The 20,077-nt window shown below is 47.4% G+C and overlaps 1 protein-coding gene across 5 annotated transcripts in view; it reads right to left on the reverse strand.

Moving 5' to 3' along the window:
* Window positions 1–20,077, reverse strand: part of Cacna2d3 (calcium voltage-gated channel auxiliary subunit alpha2delta 3) — an 854,380-nt gene that overhangs the window by 61,337 nt on the left and 772,966 nt on the right. For all 5 annotated transcript variants that reach the window (XM_076544133.1, XM_076544132.1, XM_076544131.1 and 2 more), the window contains 2 exons: window positions 11,941–12,003; window positions 8,873–8,943 (listed from right to left, as the gene is read on the reverse strand). In XM_076544133.1, the coding sequence (XP_076400248.1) occupies window positions 8,873–8,943; window positions 11,941–12,003 (134 nt within the window). The remainder of the gene's footprint in view (window positions 1–8,872; window positions 8,944–11,940; window positions 12,004–20,077) is intronic.

Genomic DNA, 20,077 nt, shown 5'->3' on the forward strand with positions numbered 1-20,077 from the left:
CCACACATTGACATCCTTAACCAGATGTTGAGAGAGAGAGAGAGAGAGAGAGAAAGAGACAGAGAGAGAGAGAGAGAGAGAGAGAGAGAGAGAGAGAGAGAGAGAGAGAGAGAGAGAGACTTTCAGATTATTGCTCTTTTGGAATTGATTTTTTTCTTTCCTTTTTTTTTTTTCTGTTTTAAATAACTCCACTTTGTGGCTACCTGCATCCTGTTCTGCTGATTATAGTCACAAAACAAGATAATTGCCTGCTTTCATTCGGCTCTAAAATAAGCCCTGAGAATGATGCCTAGCCCTGTGGAGCTCAGCTCTGGGAACTTAGCCTCATGACAGATAACATGCCTTAATTCCCATGACTTCATCACCAGACCACTTCAACCACGGTTGTCCACAGCCCGAGACCTTGTCATTAGTGACAACCCACTCCCTAGATGGGGCTCTTTGAAACTCGGACGGAGGCAGGCACTGAGTTTCAGAGTCCCGAGCAGCAGCTCTGAGCAGCAGGAGCAGAGCCTGCCACGCACCCGGGACAGGGTGGTCTACTTGGACATTTTAACAGTCATTTTGCTGCTACTGTTCTTTTTCTCCACTAGGAAAACAGAAACCCCAACCAAGCAATATCTTTTTTCTATAGCAGGTTGACTTTAAAGTGGTGAGCTGAGCTCGTTTAGACTGCTGGGGCACCGATTGAGCAACAGTGGGACCAACACTCATTAAGCATCTACTATGTGCCACAAGTCCAGGAAACTTGCCTATAATAATGCCTAATCATGGGAGTACCCCCCCACCCCCCCCACCCCCCCACCCCCCCCACCCCCCCACCCCCCCCACCCGCTAAATGGCTAAATAATTAGCCTAAAACCAATCTTGAAACAGCTTAATTTGTATAAACACAGCCATGGAAACATGAGCAGAGAAGCCTTTGACATAAGACCCATCCTGAAAGCACACTCCATAGGGGTCACTCTCACAGGCAAGGCCATAAGACACTGTCATTTCCCCGTGGCACACTCATACCAGAGCCAGGGATTTACCTTGGCCAGGCTGTGTTGCCTTCCACTTGACTAACGGAAGATTACTCACTGAGCACCAGCTTTCATTGAGGAGCACACTTCATAAGCTGTGTGTTGCTCAGGAGGCAGCGCAACCTTCACTTGGGATACAGTCAGTTAACTAACCTCTCATTGTCAGGTGTTTAAGGTATCCAAAAGACCAAACCTCTAATTTTCTCCCAGGAATACTGGCATTCTCCCCAAGGTCAGGGGCATAGAACACTAACTAGAGTGGGGAGCTAAGGCTCAAGGTTATTCCCACATGCCTTAGGCAGAATTTTCATCACAGAGACAAGTACTGGAGAGAAACAGTTTAAAGGAGGGAGTATTTATCTCAGCTTGCCTGTCAGCGACTTCTGTATACTGTGTGCTGGTGCCATTGGTTTCAGGCCCATGGCAAGGCACAGGGGCATCATGGAAAAAAGCTGCTCACGTCATGACATCCAAGAGGCTGAGACTAGCAGGAGGGGGCATGGCCAAGAGCTATCTTTCTAAGGTATGATTCAGATGTCTCATGTCCTTCAACCAGGCCTCACATTCCATAGCCCCACTGCCCCCCAAGAATCTCCCCAAATATTGCATCTACCAGTGAACAAAGCCATTGATGACTCCTTGAGGATTTTATGAAGTAGAGATCATTGGAAGTTGGCTTCATTCTTCAGAGGAACTACATGCAGTAGAGCAGGTGTGGAGGAGACAGTTAGTCTCCCAATGCCTAGCTACTCTATTGATAAGCAGTACCCAGATATTTCCTTGTTTACTTTGCCCAGGCGCCTTGGAAGTTCGATGAAGCCATCCAATTGAGCAGAAGTATTGCAAGGAAGGCTGATTAATAAATGTGTAATTTATTAAAGCAAATTTTAGTGGACAAATAATAAACTCGGTCTTTTGAACTTTTGTGGACCTTATGAATTTCTTTCTGCCAACCTGGATTGCAGAGACAATGGCTGGCATGTACCTTTCCTGTACCACCAAATGGCATTGTGTTTAAATGCTAATGTAGGAATCAAAGTGGTTGTCCTGGGCTCACACGGACTAACACAGGGTCCCCAAGGCAATACTGTACATCTCCAGTAGCTCTTGAGACAAGGTAAGCATAAAGGTTAAAATAAATGAACACCACCAACAAAAATAACTTCCAGGAAAAAAAGTCATCCACTCCAACCTGGCAAAAGACCAGTGGAGGCCAGAAAAACATATTCTGAGCTCAATTCCATTAGCCCCACTCAATCCTATGAGTATACTTACAAGATACTAAAATCCTAGCACCTCCGTTTTGGCTCTGCTTTTGTCAAATGAAATGAGATGAAGCCCGAATTCCTTCTTTCTGTCTGTAGACCTGGTGTTTTGCTTTAGTTAGCATGGCAGATCCTAGAACAGTGGTTCTCAACCTGTGGGTCGCAACCCCTTTGGGCATCAAACAGCCTTTCATAGGGGTTGCCTAAGACCATCAGAAAACACAGGTATTTACAATAACATTGTAAAAACATTCATAACAGTAGCGAAATGACAGTTATGGAGTAGCAAGGAAATAATTTTATGGTTGGGGGTCAGCACAACATGAACTGTATTAAAGGGTCTCAACCTTAGGAAGGGTGAGAACCACTGTCTTAGAGAGACCTATTAGGGTGCCTGGGAGGGAAGACACCATATGCAGGAAACATGGATCTCATCATTCCTGGTTTGGTTTGAACGTGAAATGTCTCCCACGGGCTCCTATGTTTGAACATTTGGTCTGCAGCTGGTGACACTATTTGTGGGGTCGGTCCTGGTCTGGCTGGGACATAAGGCCTAGGTGGTAGGTATCGGACACAGGAGTGGACCATGAGGGTTAAAACCCTGCCTTGCTTCCTGATCCGGCAAGGTATGAACAGGATGCACTGTGAACTGCCGTGACCAAACCTGCAGCCACAGTGTCTCCCCACTGGACCCACCATCCAGTGTTGCCCTGCCTCCCTGTCACACCGGTGACAACTCACTCAAGAGAGGGTGGTGGTACAGCACTGGAAGACCGGGAGACCCGCGAGGCCCTTCTGGGTAGGAAGGAATCAACCTAAACATCTCTACCTGAAAAGAGGGATGGAAGACGTGGAGGAGGCAGCTGGTTATGGGCTAACCCCCCATCTTGGCTTGGTGACATGACCCACCATGCCAACTGGTGTGTGTGTGTGTGTGTGTGTGTGTGTGTGTGTGTGTGTGTGTGTGCGTGCGTGCGTGCGTGTGTTGTGTTGTGTTGTGTGTGTGTGTGTGTGTGTGTGTGTTGTGTGTGTGTGTGTGTGTGTGTGTGTGTGTTGTTGTGTGTGTGTGTGTGTGTGTGTTGTTGTTGTTGTGTGTGTGTGTGTTGTTGTGTTGTTGTGTGTGTGTTGTTGTGTTGTGTGTGTGTGTGTGTGTGTGTGTGTTTTGTGTGTGTGTGTGTGTGTGTGTTGTGTGTGTGTGTGTTGTGTGTGTGTGTGTTGTGTGTGTGTGTGTGTGTGTGTTGTGTTGTGTTGTGGTGTGCGTGTGTGTGTGTGTGTGCGTGTGTGTGTTGTGTGTGTGTGTGTGTGTGTGTGTTGTGTGTGTGTTGTGTGTGTGTGTTGTGTGTGTGTGTGTGTGTGTGTTGTGTGTGTGTTGTGTGTGTGTGTGTGTGTGTGTGTGTGTGGGTTTGTCCTATAGTGACAAACAGAGTAAACAAGCCTGGGAACACAGGCTATGACACAAGTACACCTTCAAGTGGGGACATAGCTTACATCATCCCATTCAGCTCTCATTCGAGGCTATTTATGTGAGGACTTCACTTAGAGTCTAAATTTTAGATCATTTTGCTGAAGAAAATAAAAGTGGTAGCGAATGAAAGCTGCAAAAACTCAGTCAATGCCTATGCAGGAGCAATGAGCCCTGCGTGTGAGTGCTTGTCACTTAGCGTTTCTTGACCTTGGTTTTGACCTTGGCTGCACATGAGAAGCACATGGAGGCACTTACAACACACACACACACACACACACACACACACACACACACACACAAGCTGGGGCTCCTTCCCTACACCAATGGAAGATGAATCTCTTGGGATGCATCCTGAACATAGGTGTGTTTTAGATTTGCCCCCCCCCCCATTAAGACACTTAAGTACAACAGTCCAGACCCCTTGATAAGCCTTCAGGATGTACAATGGAGTCATGGACTTCTTTTTTTTTTTTTTTTTTTTTTTTTTGGTTTTTTCGAGACAGGGTTTCTCGGTGTAGCTTTGCGCCTTTCCTGGGACTCACTTGGTAGCCCAGGCTGGCCTCAAACTCACAAAGATCCGCCTGCCTCTGCCTCCCGAGTGCTGGGATTAAAGGCGTGCGCCACCACCGCCCGGCTGAGTCATGGACTTCTTGATAACAAGAACCTGGTGGTTTCTTGACCAACAAGAAACTGGTAGTTTAATCCCTTACTGAAGGGCTGATGTTACTTACTTACACTCAAGGAGACCAAGAGACCTGTGCCTAGCTGCATAGTTGCAAATCTATTGCTCAACGTGAAGTCTTCTTTAATACCAGATCATCAAAGAGGCACCATCAAGAACTTGGAACCTTCCAGGCATGGTACCTCCTGCCTGTAATCCCAACACTAAGGGAGGAGGAACATAAAAAGGACCTTCCACCTTATCCTATATCTGACTATTATTTATTCTCCATGGATATTTGATAATCTGCCTTAGCATCCCTCGAGGTAGAAGTCGGGGAGGAGACCCAAGAATTCTAGTTAGTTGCAAAAGGGACAAGGTCATGGCTGATGACAGACAGATAGGAAGTATGCATTCTGAGAAATGCAAGTTCATGGCTTTTACCAGACAGGAGAGTGTGTGGAAAAGAAAACAGCCAGCACAGGAACCACCCCCCCACACCCGCAGTGAGTCACCAATCAGGGAGCCCACGTACTATCCATGATAAGAACAAAGAAGTATTTGAAGTTCTCTGGAATACAAAAAGCTGACCTGGCACCGAGTGACAGATAAGGAAAAAAAAAGTGCAAGCTGCGGGCATGGTGGGTCTGGAGACTTGTGAATGTCAACTGAGTGATCTAATCAACCTGGTCTCCCTGCCTGCAACTTCTGCTCTCCAGATAAGATATTGCTGAGGCAACATCTTCATTCACCTCTGCACACCACCAGATGTGCACATAGCACAGCACCACTGTAGACAGGTCGAGGGCAGAGGGCAGAGAAGTCTTGCTTTGTCCACACTACAGGATGCTGGAGTCCAGCTCTGCCACAGAGACTAGGGCTAAGTTCATGGTCTTTCCAAGCCTCCTCATCTCCCTAAATAGAATAAGTCCATGGTGTATTTATCCCTGAGGCTGGCCCCATGGTCCTATAGACTGAATCACCAAACAGCCCTACACTTATGAAGACTCATACTTGCTTAAATGCACTGCTGACAAGGGTCTACAAAGTCTCCAACCAAGGTCCTACATCTCTAGCTTGCTCTTGGCCTGCTGCTGGGAAACTGGTCCTGTTTCACGAAGTTGCTGGAAGGTTTAAAGAAGAGTGGTCTGTATGGGGCAAGGTGGTGCCCACACATCACCTCCACACTTTGGGGCTTCAGGGCCAGCCTAGGCTACAGTGTGGAACGACAGAAGGAAAGGCAAAGAGAGGAGGAAGGAGGAAGAAAGGGAGAGGAGAGGCATGAGGGCAAGAAGAAGGGAGGAAGGAAGGGTAGGTGAAACAAACAAACAAACAAACAAGCAAACAAGCAGAACAGGAGCAAGATGGTGATCTGACCCAGCTCAGCTGTGATGGGTGTGTGGAAGAAGATCATCATTTTCTTCTTTCCTTTTCCCAACACTGCTGATGCATCTGCTCTTGGCCCTTGGCCCTTGGCCCCTAGGTCATAGGAGAGCTGGTGGGACAGATTCAGGACAAAGACTCAGTTAAAATGACCAATCGTGAGGCATTTTGCCCTTAGAGGGCCTCACAGACTTCTATGGAGATGTATCACATGCCTTGTGAGCAGTTTAGTTGTTCACAGGAATCAAAGGGCCAGGAAATCACAGACCCCAACATGAGTGTTATTTCCTTTCTGATGGCACTGCCACGGGCAATGGCCATTGGTCCACCAGGTGAGCAGGCAAAACAATGAGAGCCAAGGCCCACTGTCTTTGAGGTAAGTAGATTGTGGGCCTTTTGCATTGCTGTGACTAACTACCGGGAAGAGTAAGTTAATGGATGAAGGGATCGTTATGGCTCCTGGCTTCAGAAAGGCCAGTCCATCACGGTGGGAAGGGCAGGGCGGAGTACAGGAAGCACAGTAAAGGAATACAGGAAGGGGCCAGGGCAAGCTATAACGCCAAGGACACCCCCCCTCCACCACCACCACATGACCCTACCTGCTCCATCCTCCTACGTGAGAGCAGCTGCTAATCATGGTGCCTGTTAGGAATCAATCAAAGGAGGAGTCCACCAGCTAGGGCAGGGCCCTCAATAACACCTCTGGAACCCCCTCAGACACTCGAGGAGGTCTCCAGAGCTTTCCTAGGTGGTGCTTCATCTGTTAAAGTTGAATCCAAACAGTTACAGCAAGCTCCCCAGATGGAGGGGCTGCAAAGTCCAGTCAGGGTACTAACCAAAGATGGAGGGATGGGAGGCGTTGGTCTCTCAGCTCACTGCTGGAGATGACCTTGTGAATGATACTCAGGAAATAATAGAGGCTGATCAAAAGGAGAATTCTTGTGCCAGCAGCAAGATCCAAGGTACTGAAAAGAAAGTGAGCTAGATACACTGCCCTTGGTCCTACCAGAGTATATCATGCCTTCAAAGCAAGCGTGCCTCTCTGTGGGCATGATTTCACTTAGCAGGGGAGTTTCTGTCCCGGAGGCCCAGAAAGCTATGCCTTCCCACTGTTCCTGAAATCCACATCTTTCCCAAATTGAAGAGCTGACAGTCTTGTTCTGTCAGAGAACAGGGGATGGGGGAAGGCCACGGGCACCTGAGTCTGGTTTCAAGGACGATAGTACTCAAGTGCTAGGCAACGATCACCAGGTGTCAGAAGGGAGACATGAACCGGTGCCACACAGCCAGCAAAACCACGACTGAGCCAAGATCAACAAGTCTCACAGCAGCAGCTGGCAATTCCTGGGTCCTTAGTTGACACCAGGCACGCGCTGAGGATGCCATGCTTATTATTACCTCACCCCCTCTGTCGGCCACCCTTGGAAGGAGTTCCTAATCATCTTCATGTTCCACATCGAGAACTCAAGCTTGGTCCAAGTGAGTGGACATATTCTAAGTCATACAGCTAGTCAATGCTGGAGCCTACCTACCCATCTCCTTACTGTCCCAGAGGGATGGAGCCCTCTGAAGAGGCATGTGGAGGGCAGCAGCTGCTGTCCTATAACTCAGTCAGGCTTACAGCCCTTCCTTTTCCTCAAAGATGTTGGTTAGTGTGACAATAAAAGCAAGTTGGAGACCCATGCCAACCATACTTATCCCACATCAAGGAGAAGAGCGATCCCTTCAAATTCCATTATGACTTTTCTCTTTCTCCTACCAATTTAAAGCAAACATCCAAGACAGGGGGGTAAGTTGTGAAAGAAGTGGAAAAGCATACTTTTAAATGAGAAACACATGTACGATGATTCTTCATCGTGTGTCTCCTGCCCCCCAGAGTTGAAAAACCAGTTGACATTACACAAAATGAAGACAGTGATAGGAAGGTAGGCGGAAGCAGCTGGGCCTCAATGGCCGCCCCTCCAGGAGCTGTTTTCAGAAAACCCGCAGAAGTCACAGAAAATTGCACAACAGCTCAAAGCCAGGCCCAGGTGAGATGTGCTCGTGTCAGAGATGAATTAGACAGGAGTGCACATCTGCTTTAGTCAAGGGACGGGAGAGTTAGAGACGGCTGAGAGACGGCCGAAAGGCGGGCCCCCGGCCACCTTTTATAGTATTTCTTCCTCCCACACCCCTTTCTGGCACAAATAAGCCACAGAATTCCAAATACTGGTTCATCCTCTTTTTAATTCCCTGCTCTTAGCACAGTGCTCAGTTGCTCTTGTTGACGGGCTTCCAAGTCTGATTTCCCGAGTTAGTGCTTCCTTACCCAGCTACAGGAAGAGTTATGAAGTAGCCCTGCCGTGGAGGTGCCATGCGTCTTGAAGGAGAGCTGCAGGGCCTTCCTTGCAACTTCCTGCTCTTATATCCTTAAAAGCCTCAAATACACACATGAAAGCTCTGCTTCAGAAGCCTTTATTCTTTCTGGGAGGCAAAGGGAAGGAACGACTTCTAGGAGAGTTCCTGATACCCATTCCAGGCTTTCCTCACAGGCCTGGGCATTCCCAGGAACATGGCTGGTGTAGCCTTGAAGAGCACAGGGCCAAGGGGAAGCTGTCCTACCCAACCTTTGCCTAGGGTGACAGTCTGGTTAACGAGACCAGTTCCCTATGAAATTCAGCAACATTCACGTCTCCACCAGTGGACTTCAAGGGACCTTGGTCAGGAGAAGGCTGAGAGAACTTGCCTTGATTTTCTAAAATTGTATCACCTTCCATTCCTGAACCCTCGACTTCTAGGGTGTGGTCCTGGCTTGTGAGACAAATCCATGCCTCCTCTCTGCTCAGGCAGGAACTTTTCTCCCTTTGCTGGTGACCGAATCAACTGACTATGCTGACTGTCATCTCAGTATGGCCTCCGATGGACTCCGTGCTGAACAGACAGAACACTAGTGAGGAGCTCAGTCTGAAAGACCAGCACGGGTACAAGGTGTACAGTCTCAGTGCAAAGTTCTGAATCCTGAAAGCAAGTGGGATCGGCTCTAGGGTCAATCCCGGGCTGTCTTTGTAAACTGAGAGCACCATCCAGTCCTTACCTTTTAAAGGAGCCCATTGTTAACAACTTGTTCATCACAGCTCCCTCCACCTCACCAAAAAAATCTCCAGTCTGTAGGAAGACAAGAAGGCATGTGAAGAAGGTAGAAATATAACACATCCAAAGAGCAGAGGAGAAAGACAGGCAGACTGACACTCTCTCTCTCTCTCTCTCTCTCTCTCTCTCTCTCTCTCTCTCTCTCTCTCTCTCTCTCTCCCTCTCTCTCTCTCTCTCTCTCTCTCTCTCTCTCTCTCTCTCTCTCTCTCTCTCTCTGTGTGTGTGTGTGTGTGTGTGTGTGTGTGTGTGTGTTGGAACTGAGAGAAACCAGAGTCAGGTTTTTCAGACTTCTGTTACAGAAAAATGGGAATGCCTGTAACAGTCCCAGTTGCTGTGTGGTAACAAAACCAGTGAGCAGATGGGAAGTCTCCACAATACATAGGGGATGTTGCAGAACATGTGCTCAATGAAGAAATTCAAACATGTGTATGTGTAGAAGAGCGCGCGCGCGCGCACACACACACATACACACCCTTGGACAGGGTAGGCATTAATCTGGACATAATCCTTTCTGATTAAAATGCTACTTCATACAGACAAAATGAGAACCTGAAAGTGCTTCCTAAGCTGTAATAAAAATAATGGTTTATAATGCCGAGATGATCTGCTTAGGAAAATACAAGAGTCCACTTCCTATGCCCTAAAAAATTCTCACAGTCCATCCTTTCTCAAATCACTTCCTGAAGAATGGTCTCATTTGGTCTATAGGTTCCTTATTCTAGTTCCTAGGACTAAGACTGCCCAGTTAAAGAACATACTTCATCACCCCTCTAAAGGCCTATCCCTGCACCTGGTGCCATCTTCAGGCTCTTGCTAAGCTAAAGCTTTGGCATGTCTAGTTCTTGCTGTGATGAGGTTTGCAAACTTTGCGTGGTGGAATGAATGGCTAACATCCTCCTGCATTCTCTCTGGCTTTTGGGAGTTGCTAAGATAGCAGTGTCCCATGGGTGAGGGCACAAACACTGTGAAGGAGCCAGGCTTGCAGCAGCAGCCTTCTGCTAGCATCCTGGAATGAGCTGGTGTAGAGCAGTTGAGAGCCCCCCCATCTCTATTCTGGGTAAAAGCTTGTGAGGGGAAGGAGGTGGCAGTACACTAACAGTGTAATCACCTTCGTTCCTTAGGCAAGGTGTTAGCCAGACCCCAATTCCATTGCACTTAAGCTTAGTGACCTTGATTATACTTTCTGGGGTTTGTAGGCAGTGAGGTGTGTGTGTATGAGAGAGAGAGAGAGAGAGAGAGAGAGAGAGAGAGAGAGAGAGAGAGAGAGAGAGAGAGAGAGGAGTTTGCACACTTCAGCAAAAAGAGTCAGGAAGGAGAGGAGGAAGAAGGAAACATTTTTCTTACTGAATATCAAGCACTTCCTTTCCCACTTAAGGGGAGTTTGGAAATGCTTACATGTTCCGTGGGCATGTGCCACTGCTGTTACAAGGACGTCGGTATTTTATGTGTGTAAATATGCCAGTGCCAATGGAACTGGCTGTCAGATGGAGAAGAATTATCCTAATTGGGGTGCAGGAAGCCAGACAACATCAAACAAGCCTGAACCAAGCAGGCTGGCGGGCTCCCTGTTTCAGGAGGGAGAAAGGGTTCCTGCAGGAGCCATGGCTTTCTGAGTGGTTTTCTGGCCAAGCCAGGGTTTACTGTGGAAGAAGGCACCCCATCCCTCCTGAGCCCAGAACCAAGCCTCATCTCAGCCTTGTGTGGGTAGCTGTGGGAGAGTGACAGAACTCCTTCTTCCAAGCAAGGATTCTGGGTCCTTGACCCGCAGGTTCTTCAGTGTCTCCATTTCCTCTGACTCAGACAGACATGTTACTACAGGCTGGTGGGCTTCCTAGCTTCTCAGAGACTGGCCTTGTTCCATGGGCTCATTTTCCCTACCTAATGTCCCATGGAGTCTCCACCATGGAGACTGGAGGCATCAGGAGCCTAGGGTACATTTAAACACGCTCGGGGAGAAGAGCAGAAATGGAATCAAAAAATCATTTTCTGAAGTCACTATTTCTAAATGATCCAGTGTCTATGCTCAGATCTTACAGAGCCATGTTTAAAAGAAATGAACTAATGTATTGGGCATGAATGGACCTTTCAAATTGTTGACTCCTTTCAGATGATTTTAAAGAAAGTTCATGTGTGTATGGGTATGTGCATGAATGTTAAATATCAGAAGGAGAAAAAAAATCTCCTTAAAGTTGCCCAAAGTCTTAAAGTACCTCCGACCTTCAGGCAAAAATTGGTTTTTAAAAATCTATATTGTGTGTGCATGCGTGCATGTGTGTGTGTGTGTGTGGTGTACGTACACATGCACCTGTGAGTGTCATATGTATATGTGTGCACAAACACATGCATGCACGTGTTTATATGTTAGTATACATACACACACACACACACACACACACACACACACACACACACACACACATATATATGTATGTATGTATATGGGTGCCTGCATGTCCCGCAGCATAGGTATTGAAAATAGAGGACAACCTTGGGTACTGATTACTGCCTTTTACCTTGTCCAGACTGTCATTCTTTGTTGGTCACATGTGCAAACTTCTAGGACTTCCCTGTCTCTGCCACCCATCTTACCAAAGGAGCACTGTGACTCCAGATGCACAGCATGGCACCCAGTTTTACATGGGCTCTGGGGATTTGAACTCAAGTCAGTGCTTTACCCACTGAGCCCTCACCTCAGCCCCAGGCAAAATTTCTTTTGCAGCTCAGACAACTCTGAGGCAAAAGAATTCTGTGAATTTAACATTTATGAGTACCGGAACAGACCCTGGCCCCTGCCTCCCTGGCGGCTCCACACCAGGTGGTAAAAAAGTTCTGAGGGCTACTGAGAAGTAGTCTGTGACATTCTGAGAGAAATGAGGTTTACAATCGGCTGTTGCCTCATACATAACCATACGTTGCCTCATATCCAAGTCTTAACTCCATAGTTTGTCCTCACCTCAGACCAAGAGCCATCTGATCCCCTTTTTGTGGAGTTGGGCATGCCTCCTCACTCACCTGTGTGTAGTCTTCAGACACCAGAATGAATCCATTATTGTCTATGAGGTAGCAGTTCACAGTCTAGAAAATCAGAATGCACATTTCACCTTCAGGCCTCAGAGGGCTTTTGCACAGAATGATGCATTTCCAGACACGGAGACCCACACCCGCCTTGGTGGGGGAGGGGAGGGAGTAGAAATCAGGGAACTGAAAATACTTGCTGGCTCTGGGAGTTAAGGTCATGGTTGGAGTAAGTTTTGCAGGCTTGACTTGGCAAAACCGAGGAAGTTGAGACAAGGAGACAAACGAGAGAACCGAGCTTGGAAGAGGGAGACTGGGATAAACGGATACACACAGGAGAACAAGGAACTGAAGTTTGTCTTCCATTTTCCCTTTAAAAGGAGGTGTTCTGAGGCTTTTCTTTGTAGCGGCCGCGGTGCCGGCCATTTGGAAATCCAAATGCCAGCCCAATGCCATTACTCTAATGATGTATTAATGAAAACACCGTGTCAGCTCAGGGGACCATCGGGGGACCAGGTAATACTTTTTAATTTGTTCATGGACTGAGGCACAGGGAAGGGGCAGCCCTCTGTAAAAGGGGCCCCTCAGGCCTCCTAAAGGTTTTCAAACTGTGTTTTTAATTGGGAGCTGGATGTGGGGGCAGGACCACTAGCTTTTGGTAGCTCAGACTTATAAATTGTGGGGAGCAAGGTAAGGCAAACAAACCCCTGCTTCCCCCCACGCTCCTTTAATCTCCCCTGAATGGCTTGCTACAGGCGAAGATTTAATTACAGTGCTGTGGAGTTTAAACTTAAGGCTTAATTCCGTCCTTGATGGAACTCCGTTTCTATTTATTGCAGCTTTACATACCGACGGCAACGTTTAATTTGTAACATATCTTTACCCTGAGCTAAATTCCGCTTAGCTCCAGGCCACCACCAGGCTGGTGTGTGCTGGGACATTGGCCTAGGCACAGGGTTGGTTTTGTCAGGCATGAAAGGACAGCAGTGAGGAAGTCAGAGAGACCTGGCTCATACTTGTAGCTCTGTGCTGGTCAGCGCGGGGAATGGACAGGATGTGAAACTACAGCAAGAACTCTTTTGTTTGCTTCCTTTGATTTTGTGGGTTTTTTTTTCTTTCTTTTTTTGAGACAGAGTTTCTTTGTGTAGCCTTGGCTGTCCTGGCACTCGCTTTGTAGACCAGGCTAGCCTCAAACTCAGAGATCTGCCTGCCTCTGCCTCCCTAGTGCTGGCCTTAAAGCAGGCTTGGATGTTTAAATGGCTTGAATGCCTGAGCTTGACTTCATTTATCCAAGGGGTCAGAGGGATGCTTCCTGCCTGTTCATACTCTTGCTTTCTGCAGAAGCTCCCGACCTTAGGGACGCTGCCTCAGTCTTGCCGAGGATCACAGTAAACTCTAGGTCTGTTCAGCAGACAGCATTAAAGAAGTGATCTCGGAAAGCTGGGCTGCTGAGATGGACGGTCGCCACAAGCTTTATGCTGAAATTTGGCTGAAATTTGCCTAAGATGAAGACAGTTATAAACTCAGTCCGTAGGCTACTTGAGTTATAGTTCAATGTTCTGCAATGCTACAGTCAGAGGCTGTTCTTTAGCATATCCGTTGTTGTAGAAAGTTGCTTTGAACATCCTCACTGGGACTACACTAGTTTGCTGTGAGTGACACTTCTGTCAACACTGGGGCCATGTCCTCACTGATTCCAACGGCATGCTCTTCACTGTGCAGATACGGACAACCCCAGTGCGCTTGGCCCATGCCATTCCGTCAGGTCGTGTGTACTGAGCACAGAAGTGGATGCCATATTCCCTTACTGGTCAGCCATTTGCCCCCGGTTGCACAGAGGGTCTGATGTTCCCATAGTTTCTGCCTCAGTTTCCTATTTAGATCATTAATTCCTACCCAAACACCCCAGACATCATCCTTTTATCTCTGGTCCATATCTCTGTCTAAAATAGTAAATACTGGCCAATACAATTCTGGAGACAAGGCAATTAAAAAAAACAACAACTGGAAATCTTTAGAGAGGGCACAATATCATTAAGCCCACAGGAGTAAGAATGGAGGAAAAGTCCAGTCCCAGGGGAAGCCCCTGCCATGTTAGGATTGATCAGAAGGAAAACTATCACTGTAGAGGAGGCATGGAAAATGCTTCAGAGACATTGGTTTCCAAAAAAAATGGGACCAAATGAGACCCCATTATCACACTGGCCCCATTCCCTACTTGATTTCTTTCTTTGGAAAACAGAGTTGCAACTATACTGAATTATAAAAAAATCAACATATTTCCATAAAAATTCTCCGGAGAACAAGGCCTCATTAAAACTTGTTGTCAGATGAAAACATCTGGTTCTCACCAAGCCGGCTTCCTGTTGTCCTCACCTTGGCCAGTGCTGGCTGGAAAGAGGTGGGACATGGGGACACTAGCATCTTAGGCATGTGACATATTCCTCCCTAAGCCCCGCTCTCTTTTCGGGTGGAAAGAACAGCGTGAGAGTTCTACATCTGAGATGAAAGCTGCTTCTTAATTCAGTGTCTGTGGCATGGGGTATGTCTACACAGGGCATGCACACATGTGTACAAGGCCAGAGGATGGTGCTGCTGTCTGCCTTATGGCCTTGAGACAGTTCTCTTATTGAATAAGATTGTGCTGTCTACGATGGTGAACTAGGAATCTCCAGTCTCTCTCCACCATGATCCCCAGTTTGGCTTTAACATGGGGGCTAGGATTCGAACTTAGATCTTCATACTTGCAAAATGAGCTTTCTTACCTGCTGAGTCATTTCCCCAGCTCCCCCCATTTTAAAATCTTTTATTGTTCAAAAATGTACAAGCCACAAAGAGAGGAACGGCAAGCGATTACCACTGTCATAGGAAGAATTTTTTCATAAAATATGGTTGTAAAGACAAGGAGGAGGAAAAGTGAAGAAGTAGTGGGAGACGAGGAAGAGGAAGAATGGGAAGAGGAAAGACAAGCTCTCCTCATATGAGATGGCCATTCAAAAAGGAAATTCCCCTTGGACCGAGAAGAAAACCAAGGCGCGAGGTCACACAAATAAGCATGTGGGATCTGAACCCAGTGCTCTGTGAACTCAGACCTTCTGTCCCTACTACTGGCTGGCTAGTCCCCCTTTGGGAAGACAGAGGGCCTCAGGTCCTGCCTGTTCATGGAAGACTTTCTTTGAAGAATGACAACACTTAACCTATAGACAACTAAGGCAGATCTGGTCTGCCAGAGTAACCACAGAGCAATTAAAAGACCTTAAGGAAAGCAGAAAAGTCAGACAGACCACGTCCACCCCAAATGCTTGGTGTGTTACAGCTGAAAGCAAGCAAAACTCCCAAAGGAACTGGTGCTTGGGTCTGTTGGATCAGGTAGAAATGACCCCAGTGGCACGTTGCCTAGATCCATGAGCACAGCAAATGTTAAGCTAATATCTGCGCCCAAGAGAGTCATCAGATATAGCTAAGAGGGTTTCTGTGTGTACATACCACTGGCTGAGGGATCAGGCATGAAAGAAGGCACAAAAGCCAAAGACAGGCTGGAATGATACTCGCTGATCCCCTGGTCATGGTCAGATTTGGCCTACATCCTACCAGGTAGGGACAGAAAGAAGAACCAGGAGGTCCCAGCTGCCGGATCTTCAGAAAGCATGGCATGCAGACACTCCAGTGGGTGAGCACAGGTGGGCATATCTATTTCCTCTGTACTGAGAACACTGGGCTCCAGGAGAACATGAATGTTTCCTCCTTGGACCATGTATCCCGTTACCATTTTTAGGATAGGATGCTGGCAGCAGAGGACATGGTCAAGTTTGAATTTCCAGGATCTGTTGAATGTATAAAGATTTGGTCACCTCATGAGGCAAGAAGCAAGCGTGCCAACAATGAGGCTGACATATCACTGGGGAAGTCAGAGCAGAAGCAGATGCTGAGTCACTCAGTGACATGGCTCATTGATGGAGACCTAGGCCATTGGACCTGGAAGGTGTCATTATGTTTTGAGTATAGGCAGTGCTATGCTATCTGCCTGTAAATGCTGAAAGGCAATTTGAGTGACCATATGACTCCCCAGAAACCCTCTCTAAACAACCCATGAGTTAAATTATGGCCAAGGGGGACAGTAGCCTGGAGTCGGCACTTGGAATGAGAGCGTCCAATGTGAGGTGTGGGGAACAGCTGGGCCGACATCATCCACCATCAGGTCTGATGAGTTGGTTTTGACACTTGTGACAAATATGATTCAATTGCCTTTCCAGTGGAAAAGAACTAGGAGTACTTCCCTAGCTTAACCTCCTCACGTCACTCCCCCTAAATGAACCCTGGTATCTTGGAAGCTGACTGCAAGTCACCATGTCCCTGAGGGTCTACTAACAGGATGAAGGCTTGGGGTGATGAGGAGCTTGGAGTTCTGACACACAGGTTAGTTAATACGGACTCCCCGGCCACATTTGGACCTTGCAGGATGAGGTTGCTCCTAAAATGTGCAGAGAGGGAAAGGAGAGTGAGAAGCAGATTGCTGGTTTGTTCCTTTTCATCTTTCTACAATGATTTGCTGATTCAGTATTGCTCAGAGAATCTGATTCAAGTGGACTGAGGCACGCACACAGCTTTTACGCCAAAATCCTGGCATGGGAACCCTGAAGCTGCAGACTGGGAGGGAAGGGTGATGGGGACTGAGAAGGCACAGGGCCAAATTCAGTGTTCACTGGAAGGCACTATCGAGCCCGGGGCCGAGATACTGGCTTTGGAACCAGAGGCTCTGACTGGTGCTATCAGTGTGAACTTGAATAATACCTGGGTGTTCTAGGAAGCTACTGCATTTCCATGGGGGAGTGAAAGGGCCCATGTGGGATGGGATGGCCATGTGAATGAAGGCTGAGCGATGAGCAAGACCCTAAAGAATGTATTATGTCCACCCACCAGTGAAGACTGGCCACCTACCATGTATCCTTTTCTGAGGATTCACATGCCACAGTGCTACAGTTTCGCAGAAAGAGAAGCATGGCCCAGTTTTTAACAGGAGATCCTGGGTGGGGGTGGGGCTTCGAGATGTTTGTTTTAGGAGATGCCTTCTGTTTGTTTTGACTGGTGGAATTCACTTAAGAGCTTGGCACTGTGCAGCATTGCAATTGTGGTGTGTGTGTGTGTGTGTGTGTGTGTGTGTGTGTGTGTGTGTGTGTGTGTGTGTGTGTGTATGTGGGGGTGGGAAGGGGGATCTTGTATCAGAGCGTGTGAGGTCTGGATCCCTGAGTCTCCGGCTCACAGAAGTACCACTCCTCAGTACCTTTTTCTCCAGGTTTCCCAAGCAGATCCCCAGCGCGTCACTGTGAGGCAGACTGCCCTCGCCTTCCCCATCACTTGTTGCGTCCTCTCATTACAGACCACTTATCAAATCAAGATTCCGTATTTTGGGCTATAGAGAAGGCACATGCTTTACATGCATGAGGAGGGGAGCTCAGATTCCCCAGAACCCAAGTGAATGCTGGGTGGGCATGGAAGCTCTTCTGTAATTCCAGCCTCAGAAGGCAGAGACAAGGGGGGATCTGCAGAGCTAGCTGGCCTGGGAGGCTATCCATATCAAGGGGCCCCAACTTTAGAGACCATGCCGCAGTGAATAAAGGAGAAAACCAAGCCAAGATGATTTCTGACATGGACTGCATTTTACATGCACATGCACATACACACATAAAGAGAGACAGAGGCAGAGAGGGAGGAACAATGGTTCTTCTAAGAACCATTGCTTTGCAAAGGGATAACTCGGAAAAATCATGTCTCGTAGGATTCATCTATGTCCCTTCTCACACTAGCTATTAAATGACCCTCTGACCTATGAACTCTGCAGCCTGGGTGTTTCCAGATATGGAGCTATCCAGTTGCTTGGATGTTGCCCTGTTCAGCTCTGTCATCATTCAAGGCATCTTTCACATGTCAGGAGAAATTCTTACCCAGACTCAAAAAGTCTCAGTGATTCATAGCCCACACCAATCTCTGTCTCTTTGGAAGGAGCACAGAGCTACATTTATCATGAAGATTTTGACCTCTCACAAGGCAGCCATTAACCTTCCCCTGTCTTTGCAAAGTACTAGTGTTGTCCATAAGTGATGGGGTTGATGGACAGGTGAGTGGGCAACAGTGGCTGTACTGCTGGGTCATACAGAAATGGGGGTGAGCACGGCCTTCCTGTCCTCAACACCAACCATGCCTTTTCTGTCACCCTGGTGCCCTGGCAGGAGTGTTGCCTGCTGCCTGCCTGTCCTTTTTTATTGGGTATCATTTCCAAATGTTCTTTCTTTCTCCATCTTCTGTTGATTTGAATGTTGCCTCCTCAGAGATGGTGTCCTGACTGGTGTGTCAAGCTTCTTGACAGCATATATCCTGAGTGGTAAAAATCATCTGAGTATCTCTCCTGCTACTACGCAGTAAGTACTGAGGAAGTAGTCTTCCTACTCCATCCTTTGAGGTCAGCCAGGCACTTACTCCAAATAAGGACCCAGTCAACATCTCAGGAAGGAATGTGTAAATGCCTGAAGAGTTCTTTCGAAGGCTCCGAAGTGGACATTCACCCTGGGTGGAACGGAACTCCTTATAACTCTTCCTCATTCCCATGACTGGGTCCTGCCAATCACATGCTTCTACCACTTCCTGACAATCTAAAGTTGCCCTCCTACAAGGCTAAAATATGTCTGCCCACATACCCCAACCACCTTGGCAGCACACAGTTGCGGGGGCCCAGAATGTCCTGATGGGTCGGTCCCTCAGCCAGTGTGTGTCTGAGCAGTCTAAGAAAGTGGACCATTCTCAGTGTGGTGGTACAGACAGAAGCATGGGTTCAGAATGAGCCCTGAAGTTAATTTTAATGGTGGATGATTTGAGGCCAGCTGCGGAAGAGAAGGGACACGGGACAGCTCTACAGGCCTAATGAATGTCACAAAAAGAGTGATATTGGCAGGTGTCTGCTGAAAAAATGGCATTGGGTCTAAGTGGGAAGTCAGGGCTAGCTTTCTCATTTAAAGCAATGTCAGTTGGTTGCCTAGAGCTAAAACTTAATAGTCAAAAGCAAAATGGATGAAAATTTCAAAGTGCAGACTAGCGCACGATGAGCATGAGACCCAATTTACAAAAAAATAAAAAAAATTTAAAAAGAGCAGGGGATCAATTTAAGGCTTACTTTTCAGTTTGTGACCCTTTAGGACATGGGTATCTCTCCTAGGCACAAGAGAATGATCACGGTACTAATGACAGCATTGTGGCCCGTGTTAATTGTACCTTGGTGTGTGTGCCATTGCCACCTGGGACTTTAGGCCCAGGTGAGTCACCACTCTATGGCAAGAATAGTTTGGTGCATGTTTGGTTTGCATCAGTGAGTGTGTGCCTTTTCTAGGAGCTGTGACAGAGTCTTCCATTTTTTCCCCATGCATTCTTCACTGCAGCTCTGGATATTTCTACAATCCCTGTATGGCTGAAGAAGCAGGGGCAAAGAAAGGTTTGGAAAACTGTCCAAGGTCACATTGTCACCTACTTTCAGAGTCATAGTTAGGATCTCAACAGTCTAATCCCATGGCTTGCGCCTTTAAACACCATGCTACAGTACACTACCAGTCAGGAAGCAGCCAACAGACTGGATGTTTCCAAGCCCAGATGGAAATCTGTCTTCGCTTGTCTTTATGTGGGAAGTACACCCAGGTGGTGTGAGTTGTAGGGAAAAAATACCACCTCTCATGTTCATAAAATCTTTAAACAACTCTGCACATGTGTAGCCAACCACCCATTCATCTGACCACCTTTCCAAACTAGCATCCACCCTTCCATCGGGCTAGTCAACCAACCATTCTCCTTTCTCTTACTGTAGCTTGGATTTGCAACAATACCCACTGTAGTCTGTGATACACCCTTTTGTGCCATCTGCGCACTCCAGAGAGGCAAGGGGGTGGAGTTTAACCCAACTGCTCGCACTAACATGCTGATGTGTCTTAAAGCCAGAGTGGAGATCTGAGCCCCCATGGCTACCCTATGAAGTTATCCCCAAGCTTACTGAAAAGGGTATTGAACATTCCTCAGGGAAAATTATTTTTGATCTGATGATCAGAAAAAAGTTGGGCTTTTCCTGAAAACATGACAGATTGGCTTTTGCTCTGCA

The sequence above is a fragment of the Peromyscus maniculatus genome, chromosome 9 (genome assembly GCF_049852395.1).
Source record: "Peromyscus maniculatus bairdii isolate BWxNUB_F1_BW_parent chromosome 9, HU_Pman_BW_mat_3.1, whole genome shotgun sequence".
Classification (NCBI taxonomy): Eukaryota; Metazoa; Chordata; class Mammalia; order Rodentia; family Cricetidae; genus Peromyscus; species Peromyscus maniculatus.